Source organism: Aethalodelphis obliquidens, unplaced genomic scaffold, assembly GCF_003676395.1.
Source record: "Aethalodelphis obliquidens isolate GAN/ISIS:26980383/991018 unplaced genomic scaffold, ASM367639v1 scaffold55, whole genome shotgun sequence".
NCBI classification, from domain to species: domain Eukaryota; kingdom Metazoa; phylum Chordata; class Mammalia; order Artiodactyla; family Delphinidae; genus Aethalodelphis; species Aethalodelphis obliquidens.
Window position 1 is genome coordinate 6,189,422 of NW_020837999.1, and position 21,671 is coordinate 6,211,092.

The following is a 21,671-nucleotide window of genomic DNA, read 5'->3' on the forward strand; positions in this document are numbered from 1 at the left end:
AACTATAAGCTAACAACTGAATAACGATATTCAACCAAAGTTGCCTTCCTGAGAAAGTGCAGGATATTCATATATTAAGTAACCACATTATTTTTCAAGGTAAAGTCTGATGGGTGAATGTATTTTCTCATTTTAGCCTGGCTGGATCACAGGAACAGAAGGCATATCAGAATGATTTAAAGTCATGTTAGTAAATTAGAAAAAAATAAACACCGAAAAATATTCCTGATATTTAATGTCACACGGGTTTCAGAAGAATAAAGTTATTTACCCAATCCAATGTGCTTTATTAATAAATCCTATTATCCATACGCAGAGGTAACAATTTATTTTTTACCTGTAACAGTTGCATTTATTTTAAAACCAGTCAGTTTACTGAAATAACTGGGTCATCTAGTTCCTTAAAGTTAGAGGAAAGTGATTCATTTTCAAGGATAATTAAATGAGAACATGTCCATTCCAAGACTATACGACCGTACACAAATCCTATAAAAATAATTAAAATCCAAAAAAAAATGTATTACCTTTGACAGAAATTCTATTGTTAAACAGGCTGTGGATAAGAAATCATGAGCTCCAACTTTTTTGCCTGTTCCATGCCTGCAGTCACCTTTGTCTGTGAATGCTTTAACATGCAGCCGTGTTCTGTAAGTCCCTGATTTCCTAACATTTCCAGTTCCCAGCACATGCTGCTGTAATGATGGCATGATGACTCACATCCTTACCACACTCCCACTTTCATTATTCAGTGTAACACCTCATCCTCCACAACCTCTCACGGGTTACAGCATATCAGAATGGGGAAGGGGTAGGAGCCGCCGACAGTGGAACAGGCCTGAGTGCTTTTTCAAAACTGCAAGCTGCTGTGAAATCCATGTAGTGGGTTGTGACTAGCAGAGGGAAGGGTAGAAGTTTAAAATGGAATAGAATATAATATAGTAAAAGAAAAACATCAGAGTGCATCATACATTGTAAGCATAAGTATCTCTTCAGATGTGTGTGTGTGTGTGTGTGTCTGTGTGTGTCTGTGTGTGTGTGTGCACGTGCGTATGTTTAAGGTCTTGATATAAAAGCTATTTCAAAATGTAGGTCTTGGTTTAAAAACAATCTTAAATTTTCATGTTGGAGATCTACATTCTAGTCCCAGCACGATCCCTGAATACTGTACAATTTACGTCTTCCTTCTTTCAGTTAAACCTCACATCAGCCTCACAATCATGCTATAAATTAAAATGGTGTCCCTTGGGTACTGTTTTAAGTATCTAAGAGAAAGGTACTCTCCTTAGATAATACAAAACAAAACGAAACAAAACACAAAACTAAATAACAACCGTATTATTGCTTTAAAAAAAATTCCTATCTATCTGTTCATGACCAAATAAATCACTCTGGTTGCACATAGCACTTCCATCTCAGGAACAATCCATTCAGATCATATTTTGAACTTGTCTTCTAACATTTTATGTTTCAGTGTCTCTCATATCTCACGTTTCTGGCTTGACAGTCGTTACTTACCTCCATCCTCTGAGAAGCTTCATAAATTATATTGAGAAAAAATATTTCCCTGTACACTTCATATTTTTAAATCACTTTCCTGGGTTTTTTGTTCTCAGTTATTTTCCCACAGTTCTAGATTTCCCTTGAAAACATTTACCTATACCTCTTAACTCTCTACTCTTTTATTCTTAGAAATGCATGCTATATTTTAATGGATCCCTACAGCACTGCCCCAAGTTATAGTACTTCTTTCTGACAGCTCTGGAACAATCAGCTGGCTGAAGCCTACCTTCCAAACCTACTGCCCACAAAATTCAATCAAAGGCACCATGACCACTGTGTTTTCAACGTCTACAGACAAATGTGGCTTATGCTTAGTCACCTGGCTTAGCCAAATAAAACAATCAGTCATAAAGCCTTTAAAAGTTTGCATTTCAGGAAGAAGACTTCAGAGGTCTATCTTTCTTAATACCTTTGGAATATGATCTCTTTGAATACAGAGTTCATTTGGAAGACAATGTAATCTTTTTCTCCTCAAGTTATTTACGTTCAGCATTGAGTTGCACTTTTGAAACATTTAGAATTTAGTTTAAAATAACTTAAAATTCAAAAAAAAGTCTTACACCAGAAAAGTGTTGCAGTGGGTATTATGCTTAAGTGAAGTCTGTGTCAAAATACATTTTAAGAAATGAGCTTAATAAATCAATGACTACTCTATCTTCTAATTGCTCAATCCCAAATCTGTGGAATCACTTTGACCCCTCTTTTCCTTTCACACCCATGTTTAATACATCATGAAATCCCTTTGGTTCTCTTTCAAAATATACCCAGGTTCCAACCACCTCCATCTCCAATCCATCTCTATCCCCACTATTATCACCCTGGTCAATCTATCATCATTTCTCAACAGGGTTACTGCAAACCCCCTATCTGATCTCCCTACTTCTACTCTTACCTTTCTATCGTCTGTTCTCAACACTGTAGGCACTATAATCCTCTAAAACCTCAGACAGATCTTATCACTCTTCTACTCAAAACCTTGTAAGGGCTCTTCACTATACTCCAAGCAAAGCCTAAAAACTCTTACAGTGACCTACATTTTTAGGCTCCTTGTGAGCTCTCTAACTTCCTCTCCTATTGCCCTCATTTTCATTCACTTCATTCCAGCTACACTGGCCTTCTTGCTGTTCCTCCAACTCACATGGCATGAGCCAGCCCCAGGGCCTTTGAACTAGCTGTTGCCTCTGCTGAACTGCTCTTCCCCTAGACATCTCCATGAATAATTCATCTCCTTCACCTTCAATGAGGTGTACTCTGACTACCAAACAACAACTATAACTTTCCTTCTCCCCACCAATCCAATCTTGCTTATTTTGCCCTACTTTTTCTTTTTTCATAGCTATTTATCACCTTCTAACATATTAAATATATTCTTTATTATGTTAATTGTTTACTGACTTTCTCCTTCGGCAAGAATGTAAAGTCCATAAGACCTGGGATCTTTGTTTTTTCAGAAAACAAATTTATATTTTTGTCATGGTTAGGTAAGAAGATTCCCTAGTATATTCCAAAGGTACAAGAATTTACATCAGTAAATTGGTTCCATTTTTTTTTTAAATGTGCTATCTCACCTTGATACCACAATTCTCTAGATAAAGATTTCTATTTTAACTTATTTATAAAATTTGTTTATTTATATCAGACACCTGATAAGGAGCAACGTATCCACAAACATTTGTCAGGTGTGGGATGGAAATGCGTAGATCAAGACAGAGCTTTCCAAGTCCCTTAGAGAAAGGAAAGCACGGCCTAAGCAGGCTTTTCTTGCTTGGTCCTAAATAATCTTAAAACAGATGGCAAAAGCTAAATACTAAGTCTGCTGCTATGGAAACCACTATCACAGCAACCCATTCTAGAGCCCCACCTATGAGATAAATGTTTGTCTCCCTCTTGTTACAACCTGAACCTGCTAACGTTCACTCTAAGTCCTACTAGAAGGTACAGCCACTATAGATACAAATCAGCTTGACAAAGAAGTCTGAGAGAAACTAGGTCATACACCATTTCACCTTAAACATAGTCAAAATCCAGCAACATACTGAGAAAGAGTTTTATACAATTTGCCATGTTATTCTGCATTCAAGTTCCACATTTATTATCTATAAATTCATATATCTTACCTTAATATTGCAAGCCTGCTCCATTAACCTTCTTGCATTTTCCTCTGCCCTGTATCTCTTTGGAAGCTGGACTCTGAAGAACTTTAAAGCACCTTCAAAATCAGCCTGCAGAAGATCTTCCTTTGAGGTCTAAAAAATAATCACCAAGAATCATCAATTACATTTTAACCTACATTCAGAACGAATACATTGTAAAAGGAATTTCTATTTTCCTGAATGTACTTTTATAGCCAAGATCTAGGTGAGCTTCAAAAATTTTTAGGAAGAGATTTCTAACCTCTTTAACTATAAGCTGAAATAAGTCACCATAAATCCTAGACGTGACAAAAGAATTAACAGGCTAACATATTTAATTTATATTACCTGAAGATTTGAATAGTGGATCTTGGCAAAGCTAACCATGTTATGGCTCTAAAAAAAGAAAAATGCCAGAAAAGGAAAAACTTTGAACTCTGGGACTAATCTGTGATTTTAGCTTGGTAGGCATTTTAAGGATATTTTACAAAGCTGGCTGAAGACATAGACAATGCAATCAAAGCACAGCAGAATTATATAATAAACACCTAATGAGAGAATGACTTTTCAACTAGTGACAGTAGCAGTTCAAGTGAAGAAAATAAGAAATTGTACCCATATCTTTTTTTTTTTTGTTTTTTTGTGGTATGCGGGCCTCTCACTGTTGTGGCCTCCCATTGCGGAGCACAGGCTCCGGACGCGCAGGCTCAGCGGCCATGGCTCACAGGCCCAGCCGCCCCCACGGCATGTGGGATCGTCCCAGACCGGGGCACGAACCCGTGTCCCCTGCATCGGCAGGCGGACTCTCAACCACTGTGCCACCAGGGAAGCCCTGTACCCGTATCTTAAAGACTGTTATAAAACAGTAAATGAAGCAAACCACTTAACTACTGAACTTCTTATGAAAACTACTGCTTACCAGATTTACGTAAGAAATAACCACCACTTATAAATATATGTATACCCAGAAAAAAGACTGAAAGGAAATAAAAGAAAATGTTTCTCTGGATAGTGGGATTATAATTTTTTTCTTCTTTATATATTTTGCTGTTTTTCCTGCAGTAAAGATTTTGTAATAAGAAAGGCAATAAATATTTTAATAAACAACTATAAGTAATCGCTGGCAAACACTGAGACACAAATTAAGAGATTGAGAAAGACTGGGTACACAGAAGTAGGCCAAGACAAAAAGAAATAAGGTGTTTTAAGAGTCAGCACTTAATTGTCAAAAACTGCAGAAATCAAACAAAAACAAACAAACAGACAAAAACAAAACATGGTGGCTAGAAATCACAGAGCTACATGCTAGTTCAAAATATTACTTTATTTACATTCAAATTTAAAACTGATTAATCTTAAAGACTGCATTGAAAGAGTATATGGAAGTCAGAGGAATCCTGCTCATAATGAGTTGTTGTCATCACCACCAGCCTGGTCTAAGCCATTGTCATCTCTCAGCTGAGCCACTGCACTAACTCCCCAACTGGTCCCCCTCTTTCTGCTCTTGCTCTCCACAATCTACTCTCCTTACAGCAGCTAGATGATACTTTTTCAGATCATGTTGCTCTTCTGTGTAAAGCTCTCCAGTGGTTCCTATTGTGCTCAAAATAAAACCCAAAATCTTTACCATTGCCCACAAGACCCCTCAGGATATGGGGCCCTTGCTTTCCCCTCCAGCCTCATGTTGAATCACATCTCCCTCCTTGCTCTCAAGCTCCAAGCACACTGGCCTTCTTTCTGTTTTCTTGTACACACCAAGTTCATTCCTAACTGAAGGCTACTGCCTGTTCTCTCTGCCTGGAATATTCTTCCCCCAGATCTTCATAATGATAACAACTTTTTGTGATCTAGATTTTAGCAGAAATATAAGATCTGAGTTAGGCCTTTTCTGAGCAGTTAAATTCTTCCCCCCAGCCCATCAAGTCATTTTCCATCCAGTCATTTTCCAGTTTTACATCTGTTTTCGTCCTAAGGAAAGGGGATTTGTCTGTCTTGTTCTTTGCTGTATCCACTGCCTAGAGTACAGGAGGTACTCAACAAAAATTTACTGAATAAGTGAATGAATTCTACTTCCGCCTCTCTTCCACTATACATATATAATTTTTTCTTCCCTTCTCTCCTCCCCTTTAAACAGAAACATGTAAAATAGAATAATATATTAATTCACACAGTAGGCATTTTCACAGGGAACTAGGTTGGCCCAAGTTTAGATTCACAAACTAGTAGTCAGAAGACAGAGCCAGGCTAATAGTGCCGGGGAAAAAAACAAGCTTCAGTACATCTCAGATTTATTTCCTCCCTCACAGATACTGAGAGATGGTGGCAATAAGCAGTGGAGAGAATATTTAGCATGATAAAGTGCTATCATCTCACCTTAACTTGGTTGGAAAAGGCAGTTACTGGAAACAACTTCAGCCCCAAAGAGGGCCTCTTCAACTAAAATATCAACTGCTGAATTACTGAGAAAGCATCCACCTACCAGTTATGCCAGATATACTACATCCTTTTTCACCTGTAATACTGGTTCTGATGTTTATCTCTTTGGCAATTGTTGGGAAAGTTCAACACAGGCTGCTTACAGAGTTTGTAGCGAAACAGGATTAGTAGCTTTCTTCATTAGTCAAAAACCTTCTAAGGGCACCTCTTCTATTGTCAGTGCAACTAACCTCTAGTTACCTGCAAACAGATGCCCCAAAATGGTGGGGAGCAGTCTACTGCCTACAGGAAGCAGCATGGTTACCTAATTTTCTAATACGGCCCAAGGCCTAATTTCAAGTCCAGCCTCTGAGTTCATACAAAAGCAGAAAGATTAGGATTAAAGATGAGAAGCCAAATATCCTGTGACATTTGCCCTCTGGTCAGGCAGGGATGGCCAGGCACACAGAGATGCTGTTTGGAGGAGGCTGTAGTCTCAGGGGAGGTACAGCAAGGAGCTCCCTACCCAGGTGGGGCTGAAGCTCAACTCAGGTTAAGTCTCTGGAAACCAGAATTCAGAGTGCCCTGTGACTGCCCTTTCCAAGACACCGCTGGTGTTAGTGAAGCTCCAGATTGCGTGACTGGCCCAACTCAAGCCCCTGAAGAGAGGAGTTCTGATAATCATGAGGCAAGTGTAGAAAATGCATCTTATTTAATCCTCTAATTTTAGCCTCTAGGAAGTACTTGTCAATTAGAGGTCCTCAAGCAAGGTTGCAAAGGATGGAATAGTCATTTTAATTCCAACTCTGGCTAACTCATGGTACTGCATAATTCTCCACCGTTCTCCTACTTTAAAAGTGGGACTATATCCAACCTCGAGTATTTGAGAATGAACAAAGTTAAGGCACATGAGTATATTTTGTGAACCCCAAAACAAATGTAGGGGACATTTTGGAAAGTTGTCTCTGTTGCTCAAATATGCTCAGATACTGAAATTTTAGTATAACATTTTGTTACATTGCTTATAGTCCTTTTTTCCTAACCTTACAGATATATTTCATATATATTTAACAAAATTTGAGTCACTTTGTACACATTATTTTGTTAAATATATACACCTCATAAATGTCAAGCATTGATGTAATAATATTAGTCCAAAATATAGGTAGTGGTGCTTTCTATGAAACTAAAACATGGCTTCAATCACACATACTAATTATTAATGAGCTGACTATGGAGATATTAACTTAATTAATGGTTATAAATGAGTTTATAATTGCATGAATGCTAACCCTCTACTCCAACAAAGAAGAGAAGTTTAACACATGATCTTGTGATAAGACCCAAGCTTTAAAAATACACCCCTAAAAGGCAGACTAACATTTCAAAAACCAAACCAAGTCCCTGAAAGAGGTTGGGCTGGCTTCTGGATAACATTATCCATCTGTACTCACTGTACAGAACCCCATCAGGCTAGAAGAATTGATTTAAGTTGGAAAGGCTGTTCTTCAACTGGGAAATTCTTAGAGTTTTTCTATATTACCTTCAGAACAATAGTGAAGGAATAGTAAAATAATGAAAATGCAATCACTTTCCAAACATTATTTGCTAAGTAATGTCAGTCAGAAGATAATATAGACAAGAACCAGGGAATTTGAATAAGCAAAGGCATGTTTTCTTCCCTTGTACAATAAAGGAAAGAACTCTACCAGCTTTTAAGTAAGAACTAATAGATGATAACTTTTGAAAATCAGTGGCTCTACTAATACTCATCTTTTCCTCTCCAAACTTTCTGTCAAATCCTTTTAAGTGATGATAGGAAACATGTTTACCAATTACACCTTCAAAGGTAACATTACTTCTTCCTCATTTCTATGAAAAGAGCTATATAAAAAGATTACCTGGATAATTGAAAAAACATTTAAACAAGTCCTACTTCTATTTCCTTTCAAGTAGGTAGAAATAAATATCCAGAGGGAAAGGTAAGTAGGATGCTAATGTAAGAATCCTTCCCACTCACCCCAGTAAAATGAATTAAGCACATTGCCAGGCACACAATAGACACCAACATATATCTGTTCCATGAATTTATAAAGGATCTACTTCAAGCATACTCACTATTAATAAGTCAAAAATTTATAAGATGCAAATTAGAAAGGAGATGTAGGACTTATTTTGATATAAAAATTGACTTTTATATTTGGGGGGCATCAGAATTGGGGGGCAATTCTTTTGTATATTGGGGGGCATCAAAATTGCCTTTTATATTTGGGAGGCAACTTTTATACTTGAGTCTTTAACTTCTTTTAAGAGTTATCATCTCTCTTCAGTGAGTAATCCTTGCAGCAGTCAACAACAGAGGTAAAAATGGGAGAGAAACTTTCTCCTCTGCTCTTTTATTCCCTCCTTAAAATTAATGTTTTAAGGAAGTCCACAAATTAAAAAAACAAAACTAGGATGCAATTTGACAGCATAAAGAAATATGATCAGAATTAAACTTTAAATGGTTACTGGAGGGACAGCTGGAACGTTTGGCTATAGATATATGTCAATCCTCTTCAGCCTGAGAGTCCTTTGGATTCACCGTGCACAGTGCCCAGAGTAACAGATTGAAACTACAGCCAACACTGAGATCAACATATAATGATCTGATAACTTCCCATGTTATATAAAAGCAAAAAGAAAAAATCTAGGAAGATAGGGAAGATTTTGAACCTGAGTAAAAGTTTTTCCTCTTTCTCCAAATTTCACACACTTACAGAGGAATAGGAACTCTGGCTATGTGCCCCTGCTAATACCATTTGGAGTGTGTTTTTCCCACTGAAAAATTCAGTGCAAGAGTATCACATTTTAAAGTGATTTTTTTTTTTTTTAAAGAAAGGAGGGTGGGTGGAAATGAACAGTTCTAACATTTGAGTGTTAGCTCCAGATGCTTCTATTCGAAACCTCTCATTTTCTTGGATGACAAATCTTTCTTTAAGGGCCTCGATAAGCAGCAAAATCTAGGTTTGATTATTTTAGGGGATTATTTGAAAAAAAAATCTAGGCATGTTTCTCTTTCTCACCTTCGCTATATTCACCACAAATGGCTTTTCTTCCTTTAGTTATAGTGTCTAACAGGATTTCCATTCTGTTGAGAAATGTTTCTGGGGGTCTGAGAATCATTTGGAAGCACAGGCTTTTAGAAGAGGACATTACTTAGCTGGTCTCTAGAAATGTTTCTGGGGGTCTGAGAATCATTTGGAAGCACAGGCTTTTAGAAGAGGACATTACTTAGCTGGTCTCTAGGATACGTATATCCCTTGCTTTGGTATTTTAATTTCACCAAAGAAACGTGTGTTTGGTGAGTCTGCACACAGAATTTATGCCTTGTGGTAATATCTAAAATGGAGTACTTGTACTTGATTTATTAAAGGAAAATTATTCTTTACTAGGTGTACCTTTGAAGGACAATAAGCAAAAATTCCAAATGTGCTTGGTGTTCTCATAGCTTGATGGTCTCTCTGTGAATCAGGGAACAATAAATAAGGCTCAAAGTCCAAATCTACAACGCTGTCTTGGTAAATCTTCATTTATTTGATCAGTTTCATTAAAAAAATTAACTTGTCTTATATGAAGAAAACTACTGGCATCTTAAAAGTAAAATAAGGGATTTGTATGTGTTTAACCCACACACACATTCACATTTAAAACATGATTAAAAACCTAAACTTCGGGCTTCGCTGGTGGCGCAGTGGTTGAGAGTCCGCCTGCCGATGCAGGGGACGTGGGTTCGTGCCCCAGTCTGGGAAGATCCCACATGCCGCAGAGCGGCTGGGCCCGTGAGCCGTGGCCGCTGAGCCTGCGCATCCGGAGCCTGTGCTCCACAACGGGAGAGGCCACAACAGTGAGAGGCCCGTGTACCGCAAAAAAACCCCACAAAACCTAAATTTCAGTGCTTGCCCTCTTGACTGGTAATGGAAAGACTGCAACATTGCATGTGGCAGGATTCCTCTTAGGATTACCCTGTGCAGATTAGCCGCTGATCCCACATCATTAGCCAGTCCAATAACACAAGGCTGAACAACTGTACTTCCCTCTGGTACACATGCTAAACTTTGAGCAATAACTCATTGGATAGCTGATCCCAATTCATAGCCACATTGCTAATTAAAGGGCATGTGATTTCTCAGAATGTAGAGTACCCTAGTTCTATCGACAATCTTTTAAGTACAACACTGTACAACAAAGTCAGAGATTTCCAAATGGCCCTATACACAACGCGGCACACACTTTTCACATATAGTGCAAATGGCACTATTACCTGCAGTGTTAGAGCCCAAAACAACCTGAGGACTGTACCACCACCTCAGGTACCTAACTGAGCAACCAAGCCGACTTTGTACAGTTGCAACATATAGATATCTATGACCTCCCACAAATCTGAAGCTTGGGAAGCTTATGGGTTTTGTTGTTGACAATCGTTTTACACTAGAGTCATCCGGATTTTGATGCAGATTTTAGTATGAGTGATATTCTTAGTTATCAATTTTATGTTTTCCTTCAAAACACTGAAAATGTAAATGCCAAAGATAGGCAGCACCGGATCACTGTAAAGTTATCAGTGGAAGCCCGTGAGACACAAAGTTAAGCAGTCTTTAAGAATATTAGACCAAAAACTGATTCCTCAAAGAGAGGCAGAGAATTGGTTGAAATATATTTTAGCACTTCTTAGTGTCAAAGCTCCTGAAAAAAAATGCTTTTTATTTCACTGTTAAAAAACAAAAACAAAAAACTCCTTTCTAATAGAATCATGAATCTTCAGTTTTCTCCTTTATTAAGAAAAAAATGTTATGATTCAGGGGAACAAAATTCAAGTGAGCACTGATGACCTCACCTAGGCATTAAAACATATATATTGAGCTCTTCTTTCTTAAACGACAAAGGAACCATATTTCTCAAAATATACCACCCCCTTCTTTATAATTGTATGCTGGTCACTGCATCTAACTTCACCTTGCAATGATAAACAGACTTTCTTCTGGGTGAGAAATCCCTTAGGTGCACAGCTACCTAACATGTCTGTTATGATGATACAGGAGAGATTATATTTACATGCAAATAGATACATGAGACTTAATAATTGTAAACATAAGCATAAACAAAGATGAACTATACTAGAGGGAGATATGTGAGAGAAAAGAGTTAAATTCAGTCAATATTGTACTTCTGAAAAAGACTCAAATATGAGAGAACCAAATGAGGGAACAGTCTAGAATGGTATTAAACTCCATTGTATAATATAAACAAAGCAAAATTATTCTTGCCCAATTACCAAATAATGGTATAGGACTACCACAGACCAATCACATTATAGAACAGTTGCTAGGTATAGTTCTCAAACCACTAAAAAGAAACACTGCACCAGTGATTGTGGGTATTTAATTTTAACCCTTGGTAGGAAGTGCAGAAGGGTGATTTTTCTCTTGTTCAGGAAATCAAAAAACAAGCAAGGCAGACTTCCCAGACTCAGCACAGACCCAACAGCTTTAAGCTGTTTCATAGATACACAGTTCGAACATTCCAGGAGAGAAATCTGTAATTTCCTAACCAATGATTTTTAAGGGGCAAAATTCCCTATTAACACAACCAAATTGACCATCAAATGGAGAGGTTAGAAAGCAAACCAGGCATAGTCTAGATAAGTCGCAATAATGTCTGGTGTAAAATTTAACCCCTTGGAGACAGAAATAACAGAATGCATCCATCAAGCACTTGGGTATTCTGCTTTACTGCTGAGCCTGGCCAGCCATAAGACCTTTTTTTTTTTTTTTGTGGCTGCCACAGAGATAATGCCACTAACGTGGGCTTGGAGAGGAGAGCCATATCTCCTCTAGCCAATTAAGGAGTGGCACGGACCAGGCTCGGACAGAGCCCCATGCCTGTGGCCACTCAGCACTTCCTTCTCGGTAGAGTGGGGAAAAGGGGAAGGAGACAGGAGACCGCAAGCCTCTTCCAGGGATACAGGGAATTCTCACAGAGGGTGGCAGATTCTTTACAAATGAAGTTCAATGAAAAACAGTCTCACCGCCAGAAGCCGAGGCACAAACAGACGATGCCCCATCCCCAGAAGTTCCAGCACTCGACACGCATACTCATTCACCAGCTTGTTCCTCTCGTCGTGCATGTCCTGGGACTTTTTGACAGGAGCTGTGAGCTTAGCAGCTGGGGCTGGGCAGGGCACCCCTTCTTCCATGAGCAGTAAGTAGTTATCCAGAATGAGAAAGCTGGATCTCTTATCCACAATTTTGAGAACTGCGGCGGGAGGGGAGCCAGGCTTAGGTCTCCCCAGGAGCACGCACAAGCCAGTCTGTGGTGGGAACTGCCAGCTAACGTCTCCACAAGAAAAACATTTTGGCTAAATTATCTACTGTGCAAGAGCCCCAAAGTAGACTGGAAATGAAATCAAATGCTGATCTAAATAAAAAAACAGCAAAAGCAAGCGAATGCAAGAAAATGGCCAAGAGTGATGCAGGAGAGTTCACATACATGTGTAAAAATGGACAAGCTGCTTAGAAGGGTCTAGCATGTGAGTGTGTGTGTGTGTGCTGTGTGTATGTGAGAGAGTGAGTGTGTGTGTGTGCGTGAGCAAAGAGCAGGAGCCAGGAAGCCAGGGCAGTTGTGAAGCTGCAAGGAGAAAAGGATGAGCTCATTGCAATCCTTGATTCGTGACAAGCAGCTCTGCTGTTGCTGCCTCTGCTGCTGCTGCCTCTCGCTGTGAATCAGTAATGAAGGGGTAGGGAAGGAAGGGGAGGGAAGAGAAGGAGGTAGGTGAATGAGCATGCAGAGTTTGTCTCGGGGGAGAATGCTGTAATAGGAAGCCAATGGCGAGCCGTTGGACAGATGCGCTTCCCCTCCCAGTCCACCTTCAATCAGTGTTAGGCTGACAGCTTATGCTGTTGAATCTTAAACCCACAGACAGATGAGCTAGCTTCTCCTAACATGTGATGCTCACAGAAAAATCAGACAGCCTGCCAGCTAAAAGGCTGACCTTTATTCACTCTTGCTTTCTAATAATGGTAACAGATACAAGTCTGATTTTTTTTACTGCATATTTAAAGTGGGATGCTCCAATCCTTGTTAGATTACTGAAATCTCTAACAGAACAGAGGCTTAGGGGAAAATGATAGAGTATGGACAGAAGAGCAAGGACCGAACATCCAAGAAACGACATGCCCTCAAGTTGAAGTGTTTATGCAATAATGACTTTTTGCAATGCTAGGATATGCAGAAGTATTTCAGCATTCTGGGAAGGCTAGCTGCAATTAAAAGGAAGATTATTTTTAATGTATTTTTATTTTTTATTGTGGTATAGTTGATGTATAGTATTATGTAAGTTTCAGGTGTACAACATAGCAAAAATGAAGACTCTTATAAATACACAATATGATAAAGCATAAAAACCTACAACATAATAATAAGAGTATACCTTTAAGGAACTATTAAAGTTGAGATTCTCAAAGCAAAAATAACTTTCCTAACCTAAAGACTGATAAACACTCACTTAATAGTTCAAAACATTGTTTTGATGCATCCTGGTCTAATCCTTCCCTTGTAATAGTGTAACTTAGAATTATTCACAGTTTAAAATTTTACAATCTTACTATTAAAGTTTTATATTAATTTCCTTGATGTGAATCATCAGTTTTAGCCAAATCAAGGGAGAAGGACAAGATCCCCTTTAAGGGTAGTTTCTTAACTTTATCCTAACAATTAACTACTATATATTCAGAATCTTGGAGCTACTGTTCTGTAGTTGGTCTCATATGAATACCAGACCAGTTTCTTCATGCAAGTTGTAGCATGGTGCAAAGACTAGTGGGGCTAAGAGAGCTGGAGGAAGTTCCTTCTGAGTCTTAGTTTCCTATTTTGATAAATAAGTTACAGATCTCTGCAAGTAAGAAAATAGAAACATTTATCAGCATACCTCTGTGATCTTGGTTACAGAAATACGTTAATTACAGAATTGGGGATAAAGGGAAATACTACCTTCCTTAAGAGAATACTGTTTGGTTTATTTTTCCAAAACCTCAGGTGAACAAAACTTTTTTGGGTTAAACATTTAAAGTATTAATTAACAAAATATCTTAAATAAGATACTTATATTTTGCTGTCAGGCCTTCTATTTCTTCCAAAAATGATTTATTAAAAACCTATACAAAGTAAAGATTTTAATGTAAAATGATAAAAGCCATTAGAATATGATATGTATATATATATGTGTGTGTGTATATATGTGTGTGTAAATATATATATATATATATATATATGTATATATATATACGTATATATAAATTTCAGATCCTTGAGATTTTGGAGGAAATGTCTTATGGGCTACCCAGGGTGGGAGTTGGTTTAGCCAGAAGGGGGGAAGAGGGAAGAGGTTCTGGGTCTCTCATTACTCGAGCCCCCTGCCCTCCCCCCATCAGCAACAACAGCTCCATTTTCATCTTATTTACATAGTGAAGTTCTGCATGAGATTTTGTTTGAAAAGACTGTGCTACTGCTGTGTAAGTGTGAAAAGCACTACCATAGAAGCTTTACATTGAAGAGCAAGGGGACATTTTGACTTGCAAACGAAGAAAAAACTCAGTGACTCCTTAGCTTATAGGATTTTTTATGATTTATTTTTTTTAAAAGATAGGGTAGATGTTTCCATCCATCTGACTTGGTCTCAAAGACCACTGGCAGAAGATTTTTTTTTTTTTTTTACTTATATAAACTAGAAACAAAAAATTTATTGCCCAAAAGGAATTAAATTAAAAAATTAATCAAAAGACTTTGGAACTGGTTTGGCTCTGATGCTCACAAAAGAAGTTAAAACTATATGCACTAAATATTAAATGTAATAATTAAAATATGATAGTTTAATGAGCAAACAAAGTTACACTTAAAAGATTTAGGTTCATTTAACAAAATGCTGTGTAAAAGGCACTACAAACCAGTGGTCATGTGTTTCAGTTTTCCCAATCTCTCCATCATCCTTCCCCTCAAATACGTATTATCCTTGAGGAGGTAAAAAGTACAGGCTCAGCTGCAGGCTCTGAGTGGGCCCTGCTGGGATGCAAGAAGTCGTTTTTGGCAGCAGGGTCCAGGGCACACCTACCCCAATGAGGCTGACGAGCTGTCACACCAGGGGCCTACAGAAGGCACTGGGGATTAGAGGAGTGGAGAGCCTGAGGAAGAACAGGAAGAAATGGGGGCAGGTCCAGCTAGCTGCTCCTACCAGCCCCTGAACCAAGACCCTGAACCAGAAGGGGCAGAGCTGGCACCAGTGCGGGGTGCAGAAGATGGAGCTGCTGACGTCCAGGGTTGGAACTAAGGCCCTAGGGCTTCATTCCCAGGACAGGCCAGCAGAGAATGAGGATGAAGATGAGGAGCGAGCTACAGCACTGAGCAGACACAATTCTACAGTCATGGACCCAGAACATGCAGAGTTGGTGAAAAGGGCGAAGGAGGTGATATCAAATGCCCCGTGGGAAGATGTGGTACAGAAGGCCCTCCGAGCCTGGCAGGTGTCCCCTGCCTGCCAATGACCGCACTGAGAGCTGCCTCATCTCCCTGCATTCCAGGGCTGATCATATCCCAGGTTGTAATGTTCATCCCCATGCTCCCATCCCCCTTTCCACATCAAGGTAAACCAGACTTCTTCTCAGAGACTTATTAATTCAGTTCTATACACATGGGGACATCAGCCCAAGCCCAACCCACCTTAGCATGTATCACTCTATGGAGAATAAAAGCACCATACATACATAGCCCCCTTCCAAAAAATAAAATAAAAGAAAGAAACCATCATCCTTGCCTTCAAAATTTCCATAATTTTCCGACCCTGGTCCTGTTTTCAGGTTGTCCCTTGAGAATAGGCTGTTGATCAGTATCAGGTAAAATAACTCTTCTAGAATATCACTTGGCGAAAAGAAAGAATGTATTCTAGCGATTTTTGAAGCCCTACGAGAGTGAGTAATCTCAGTGAGCATTTCCCCTTATGCCTCCCCAACTCCCCAAGTAATTTATTTATTGCTGATCAGATTCAGCAATAAATAGAGTGTACTCATAACTCAAAGATAAATTTTTGAGTTATAAAGTAGTCCAAAAATGAAACTAATGATAGAAAAGAAACTCTTCTGAATTAACCAGTTAATAATACATGATTTCTCATATTTCTTTACACTATCATAAAGGAGATTTTTTTTAAATCTCTATGAAGGAAGTTCAACAGCAAATTGAAGATAATATGGGAAATTTGGATGAATGATCCAATGAGGCAGAGTGAGAGAAAGGTAAAGAGGGCCAGGCAGTGGTCCCAAAGCCATGGTCTAAAGAACAGCAGCCTCACTCTGGAGTGCTAGAAGCAGGTAGATGGTGGGGCAGTGCTAATTAGAGCCCTGAGCTTGAGTGCTCTACCTGAGCCACTCCACTCACTGACTGCGGACATGTGCAGGACATAAATAGATTTCCATTGTAAAATGAAAAGATACTTGACTTAATTTATGGAACTGTAATTAAGAACAGTAAGTGCACAGTAACACACAAAGTAGTTACTTCAAGGGTTACAAAGGTGAAAAAGGAAAACACTTTCCAATCTGTAGGAGCTTAAAATCTGGGAGGCATTCAAACACAAAGATAAAGCAGGATGTGGACACTGTAAAAGGAGGAACACACTGTGTGTTATGATCTAGTCATGTCTTTGTTGTCCACAGTAGATACAGACAAAAGTGGGTTTAGACTAGTGGGACTGTCCTGGACCCAAATGTAAGAGTAATGAGAATTAAACATATTTCTAAGAGCAAAGCAGGGCATTGTTTATTACATCATCTTTTAGTCACATTTACTGGTTGAAAGACATGGGTAAGTTACTACTCTCTGGGACTCTGTAAAAAGGCAGTATCACCTACCTAGTCAAGTTGCTCTGAAAATTTAATAAGTTAATGTATGTAAAGGAATATTTCATAGTGCCTAGCACAGGGTGGGTACCAGATAACCAGTAATTTCCTTCATTCTTTCTATGAAGTCAGGAGAAGAGGACAGGAAGTGTAAAAGCATTTTGTTCATCTGGGTTAGGGTTTAGAAAGACAAAAGACTCTGGATGTATTAACATTAGAAAAAGAGTTAGCCAATATATACAACGGAATATTACTCAGCCATAAAAAGAAACGAAATTGAGTTTTTGTAGTGAGGTGGATGGACCTAGTCTGTCATACAGAGTGAAGTAAGTCAGAAAGAGAAAAACAAACACCATATGCTAACACATATATATGGAATCTTTGGTTTTTTTTTTTTTTTTTTTTGCGGTATGCGGGCCTCTCACTGTTGCGGCCTCTCCCGTTGCGGAGCACAGGCTCCGGACGCGCAGGCTCAGAGGCTATGGCTCACGGGCCCAGCCGCTCGGCGGCATGTGGGATCTTCCCAGACCGGGGCACGAACCCGCGTCCCCTGCCTGCATTAGCAGGCGGACTCTCAACCACTGCGCCACCAGGGAAGCCCTATATATGGAATCTTAAAAGAAAAAAAATGGTTCTGAAGAACCTAGGGGTGGGACAGGAATAAAGACGCAGACCTAGAGAATGGACTTGAGGACACGGGGAGGGGGAAGGGTAAGCTGTGACAAAGTGAGAGAGTGGCATGGACATATATACACTACCAAATGTAAAATAGATAGCTAGTGGGAAGCAGCCGCACAGCACAGGGAGATCAGCTTGGTGCTTTGTGATCACCTAGAGGCGTGGGATAGGAAGGGTGGGAGGGAGGGAGATGCAAGAGGGAGGAGATATGGGGATATATATATGTGTATAGCTGATTCACTTTGTTATACAGCAGAAACTAACACACCATTGTAAAGCAATTATACTCCAATAAAGATGTTAAAAAAAAAGAAAAAGAGCCAAACACTGATAAAAGACACTCCTGTAAGACCAACTGCCTCTTCAGTTCACCTTTAAGATTTAGACAGCTAATAATAAGTAGCAAAGGATCCATGCTCTTCTGAACTAGGAGAGGTAAAACAGCAAAAAACTCAATTCTCTGCCTAGTTCTTTTTTGTCTTCTAGACTACTTTTTAAAAGATGAGCCCTCAATAATTTGGCAAGTTCCTAAGATCCAACAAACAGGTTAAATAAAGGTGACACAGTGAGTAGTCCAGTATTTTGGTACTGTAGAATCCCAGGCAACTCACACTCTACCATTCAAGTCTTGGTTCTTCTCAGCACTGTGCTATATGCTTCTGGAGGTAGAAAGGTACATCAGATGCTTCTTCTAACTTTATGCATTATTCAAGCTACTTGAAGAAAAGGCTAAAATGAAATGTCAATGAGACTGAGCATATAAGTTATATCACAGGGAAATGAGTCTCATCATCTTATAGTTGGAACTCAACACACTGAGGAATTAGAGTTCAAAATAAGAAAGTACATAATTAACTGACACCGTGGTGGGTACTTCAGGTAACCAGACTGTTGGAACTCAAAAAGAAAAAAGATTCCTATAAAATATTATAGACTTACTAATTTTTTAGGAATGTTCTGACCTCTTGTGATACTTCAAGCATAACTATTTTAAAGGAGTTTTTTGTTTTGTTTCTGTTTTTCAATAGAAGAGAACTTTCCCCCACCAAAAGCAATTTAATAACATTCTGAATAGTCATGGTAGTATCACTATTACCTTATTACCTACTCTTGTGATCAGATTTAAGAACAATGCCTTTATTAATGCAAGAACTTCTTCTACAGTCTCTTTGAGAGTTAGTCATTTTGCCTCTGCTTCCTTATCTTCATTGACAATTAGCTGAAAAGGCTGCCTATTTTTATTACTGGACATTTATATTTGTTTAAAAAGGACTACTTATGGTAAGCTAGAAATCTGAAGCTTCCAGTCACTCAGTTGAGGCATATACTTTATAACAACACAGAATGGGTCGACTTTTTTCCATGTGATGTTAGTTAAAATATCTGAACACAGTTTCCTTTTCTTGAAGCTAATTATCCCTGGTGTTAACTAGGCCTCCTATGAGCTGGTTTCTGCACCATTGTAGACTGTCCTACTTCCTGCCCCAAGGAGACACTTTTTTTGGACAGTGTCTCTCAATAAAGTTTCAATATTACCATAACTGACATACTGGACACTCTAGATATGATAACAGAATCATGAAATAATGCAACGTTGTTAGACCCTAGAAACATCAAAGTCTAACATGTTCGCCCTATTGATGAAAAGAGTGAGGCGGCAGATACGTGACTTGCTCACAATCGTAAAACTTGTCTGAGGTAGAGCCAGGAAGCCAAGATCCCAGAGCCCCGCTACACAGCAGAGAACCTAGCATTTCCAGCTCTGTAACTCGCTCTCTTTCAATTAATGTAGCCCATTAAAAAAACTATCTCATTAGGAAGACTGTGCTCCACCATTTTACTCCACATGGAATTGGTCCGGAGCCTGTGCCTGCCATCTGGTATGAAAGAACCTAAGATTCTTAGATCTGAGTTGAGAGGAGGCTTCCAAAAGCCTGCCCTGAGAATAGTCACTTCTAAACACACACCTGTGATAATAAAGCACATCTGCCTTCGTAATTTTTAACTGTGAAGCACCCTCTCTTTTTTTTTTAAATTAATTTATTAATTTATTTATTTTTGGCTGAGTTGGCTCTTTGTTGCTGCATGCGGGCTTTTCTCTAGTTGCTGCGAGCAGGGGCTACTCATTGTTCAGGTGCGTGGGTTTCTCATTGCAGTGGCTCCTCTTGTTGTGGAGCATGGGCTCTTCAGTAGTTGTGGCTCGCGGGCTCTAGGGTGCAGGCTCAGTAGTTGTGGTGCACGGGCTTAGTTGCTCTGTGGCATGTGCGATCTTCCCAGACCAGGGCTCAAACCCATGTCCCCTGCATTGGCAGGTGGATTCTTAACCACTGCGCCACCAGGGAAGCCCCTCTCTTTTTCAGTCAAACAGAGAAGCTACATCCTTGGCCGCTCCGTCACAGTGTCTACATAACAGCAGCTTTTTTGAAGCCATGTTAGTGATGCAGGTTTAACAATGGAAGCCTATCTCACTTCATTTATCCCCTCCTCTGGACAGTTTGTATGAGGCTCATCTTTATTTCCAAGTTTAAGCAGAAGGCATAAATTAATGTTAGCAGAGGCCTGTTTTTTAATTTTAAGTTGATCAGATTAAAATTATGACATGGAAGCTAGACTATTCCTTGATGCTCTCAAGCTAGATCAGCATTTTACCTTTGTGTGTGTATGTGTGTGTGTGTGTTGTCATTGTTGAAAATAATGAGGTGCTATATTCATCTTGATAAGTTGTGAACTGCCTCTACCTCCTTCCCATGGTCCATCTCCAGTTCTCTATTAAATTTGCTATCTCTGGCATCTTCGTGTTACATAGAATGCTAGGTGTAGTTTAACATCTGTCACTGTGAAAAATAGTATTTTCAGTGGAGGAGTTATATGGGTCAGCCCATGTATTAGCAAGTGAATTTGTCTCCACAAAATGAATATGTCAAGATGGGGACATTCTTTTTTTTTTTTTTTGAATAGACAAGTCCATATTCTGAAATAAAGATGGTAATAGATTGTACAGCCATACTATTTCCCTCTCCCTACCTCCCGCTCATGGCTTCAAAAGGGTTCAGTAGACTTTCAGAGGTAGCAAACGGGTGAGAGTGGAGGTGATTTTTCCTCCACTTTCATTGGACGTGATTGGATTCCTCTCCACCTCCCTTGTGAGCTCAGCACTCCTATACACTGAGAGTTGCCACAAGATGCCTTGTATGATGATAGTAACAAGTGAACAGGTGTGTACAGGTCTTTCCTGCTTGGTGGGCTCCTTTCTCTACCTCATACGCATATTTGTTCCAAGCAGGGCCTAACAAAACAACTTATACACCACAAAGTCTTGATAAATATTTCAGTGACTAAAAGTATGAATAATAATAGTTACCATTTATTTAGTATCTATGACAGCCATAAACTATGCCAAGCCCTTAGAGTATGCAGTATTGCAATTAATCTTAACAACAAATTACGCTCATTTTACATAGGAGACACCTAAGCTTAGAAAAGTTAAGTGACTTGCCAGAGATCATGTAGTTACTAAGTGGTAACTGCAACTATAATTTACACATCTGCTATATAAGTGTTTTAAATCTCATTTGAGTTATTTGAAACAATGAAGGAGGTAGAGTTAAACAGGCTAGATCCTAAAAGCTAATCAAGTTAGTCCAGTGGAAACAACAGGATATTCACAGTCCAGTCACTATGAATACATAGAGGGACTAATGTGTCTTGGTTCTAAAAGAAATGACAAAAACAAAGCAAAAACTTATGCTCACTGTACCCTGGTGATCTTATCCATACCTTTCTTTTTTTTTTTTTTTTTTAATACCTTTCTTTTTTTACTACTACTGAACAACCCAATCCTGAGATCAGCCCTCTCTCCAGAGCTCCCAATCTGTATATCTATCTCCTTGCTGGACAAACGCAGCCTCACACGCAAATTAATCCCGGCATGTCCAAAGTCACCATTTCTTCCCCAATGCAG

General features: G+C 39.0%; 1 protein-coding gene and 1 pseudogene across 9 annotated transcripts in view; one reads left to right on the top strand and one right to left on the bottom strand.

Annotated features, from left to right (window-relative positions):
* The window catches only part of RABGAP1L (RAB GTPase activating protein 1 like), a 682,268-nt gene that overhangs the window by 130,384 nt on the left and 530,213 nt on the right, over positions 1-21,671 (bottom strand). For 5 of the 9 annotated variants that reach the window (XM_027086258.1, XM_027086259.1, XM_027086257.1 and 2 more), the window contains one exon: positions 3,678-3,806. In XM_027086258.1, the coding sequence (XP_026942059.1) occupies positions 3,678-3,806 (129 nt within the window). Of the gene's footprint in view, positions 1-524; positions 891-3,677; positions 3,807-6,065; positions 6,169-12,174; positions 12,851-21,671 lie in introns of those variants that run through there. The other 4 variants (XM_027086264.1, XM_027086269.1, XM_027086261.1 and 1 more) reach the window with 4 other exon arrangements.
* On the top strand, positions 12,646-16,011 carry LOC113609269 (male-enhanced antigen 1 pseudogene; annotated as a pseudogene).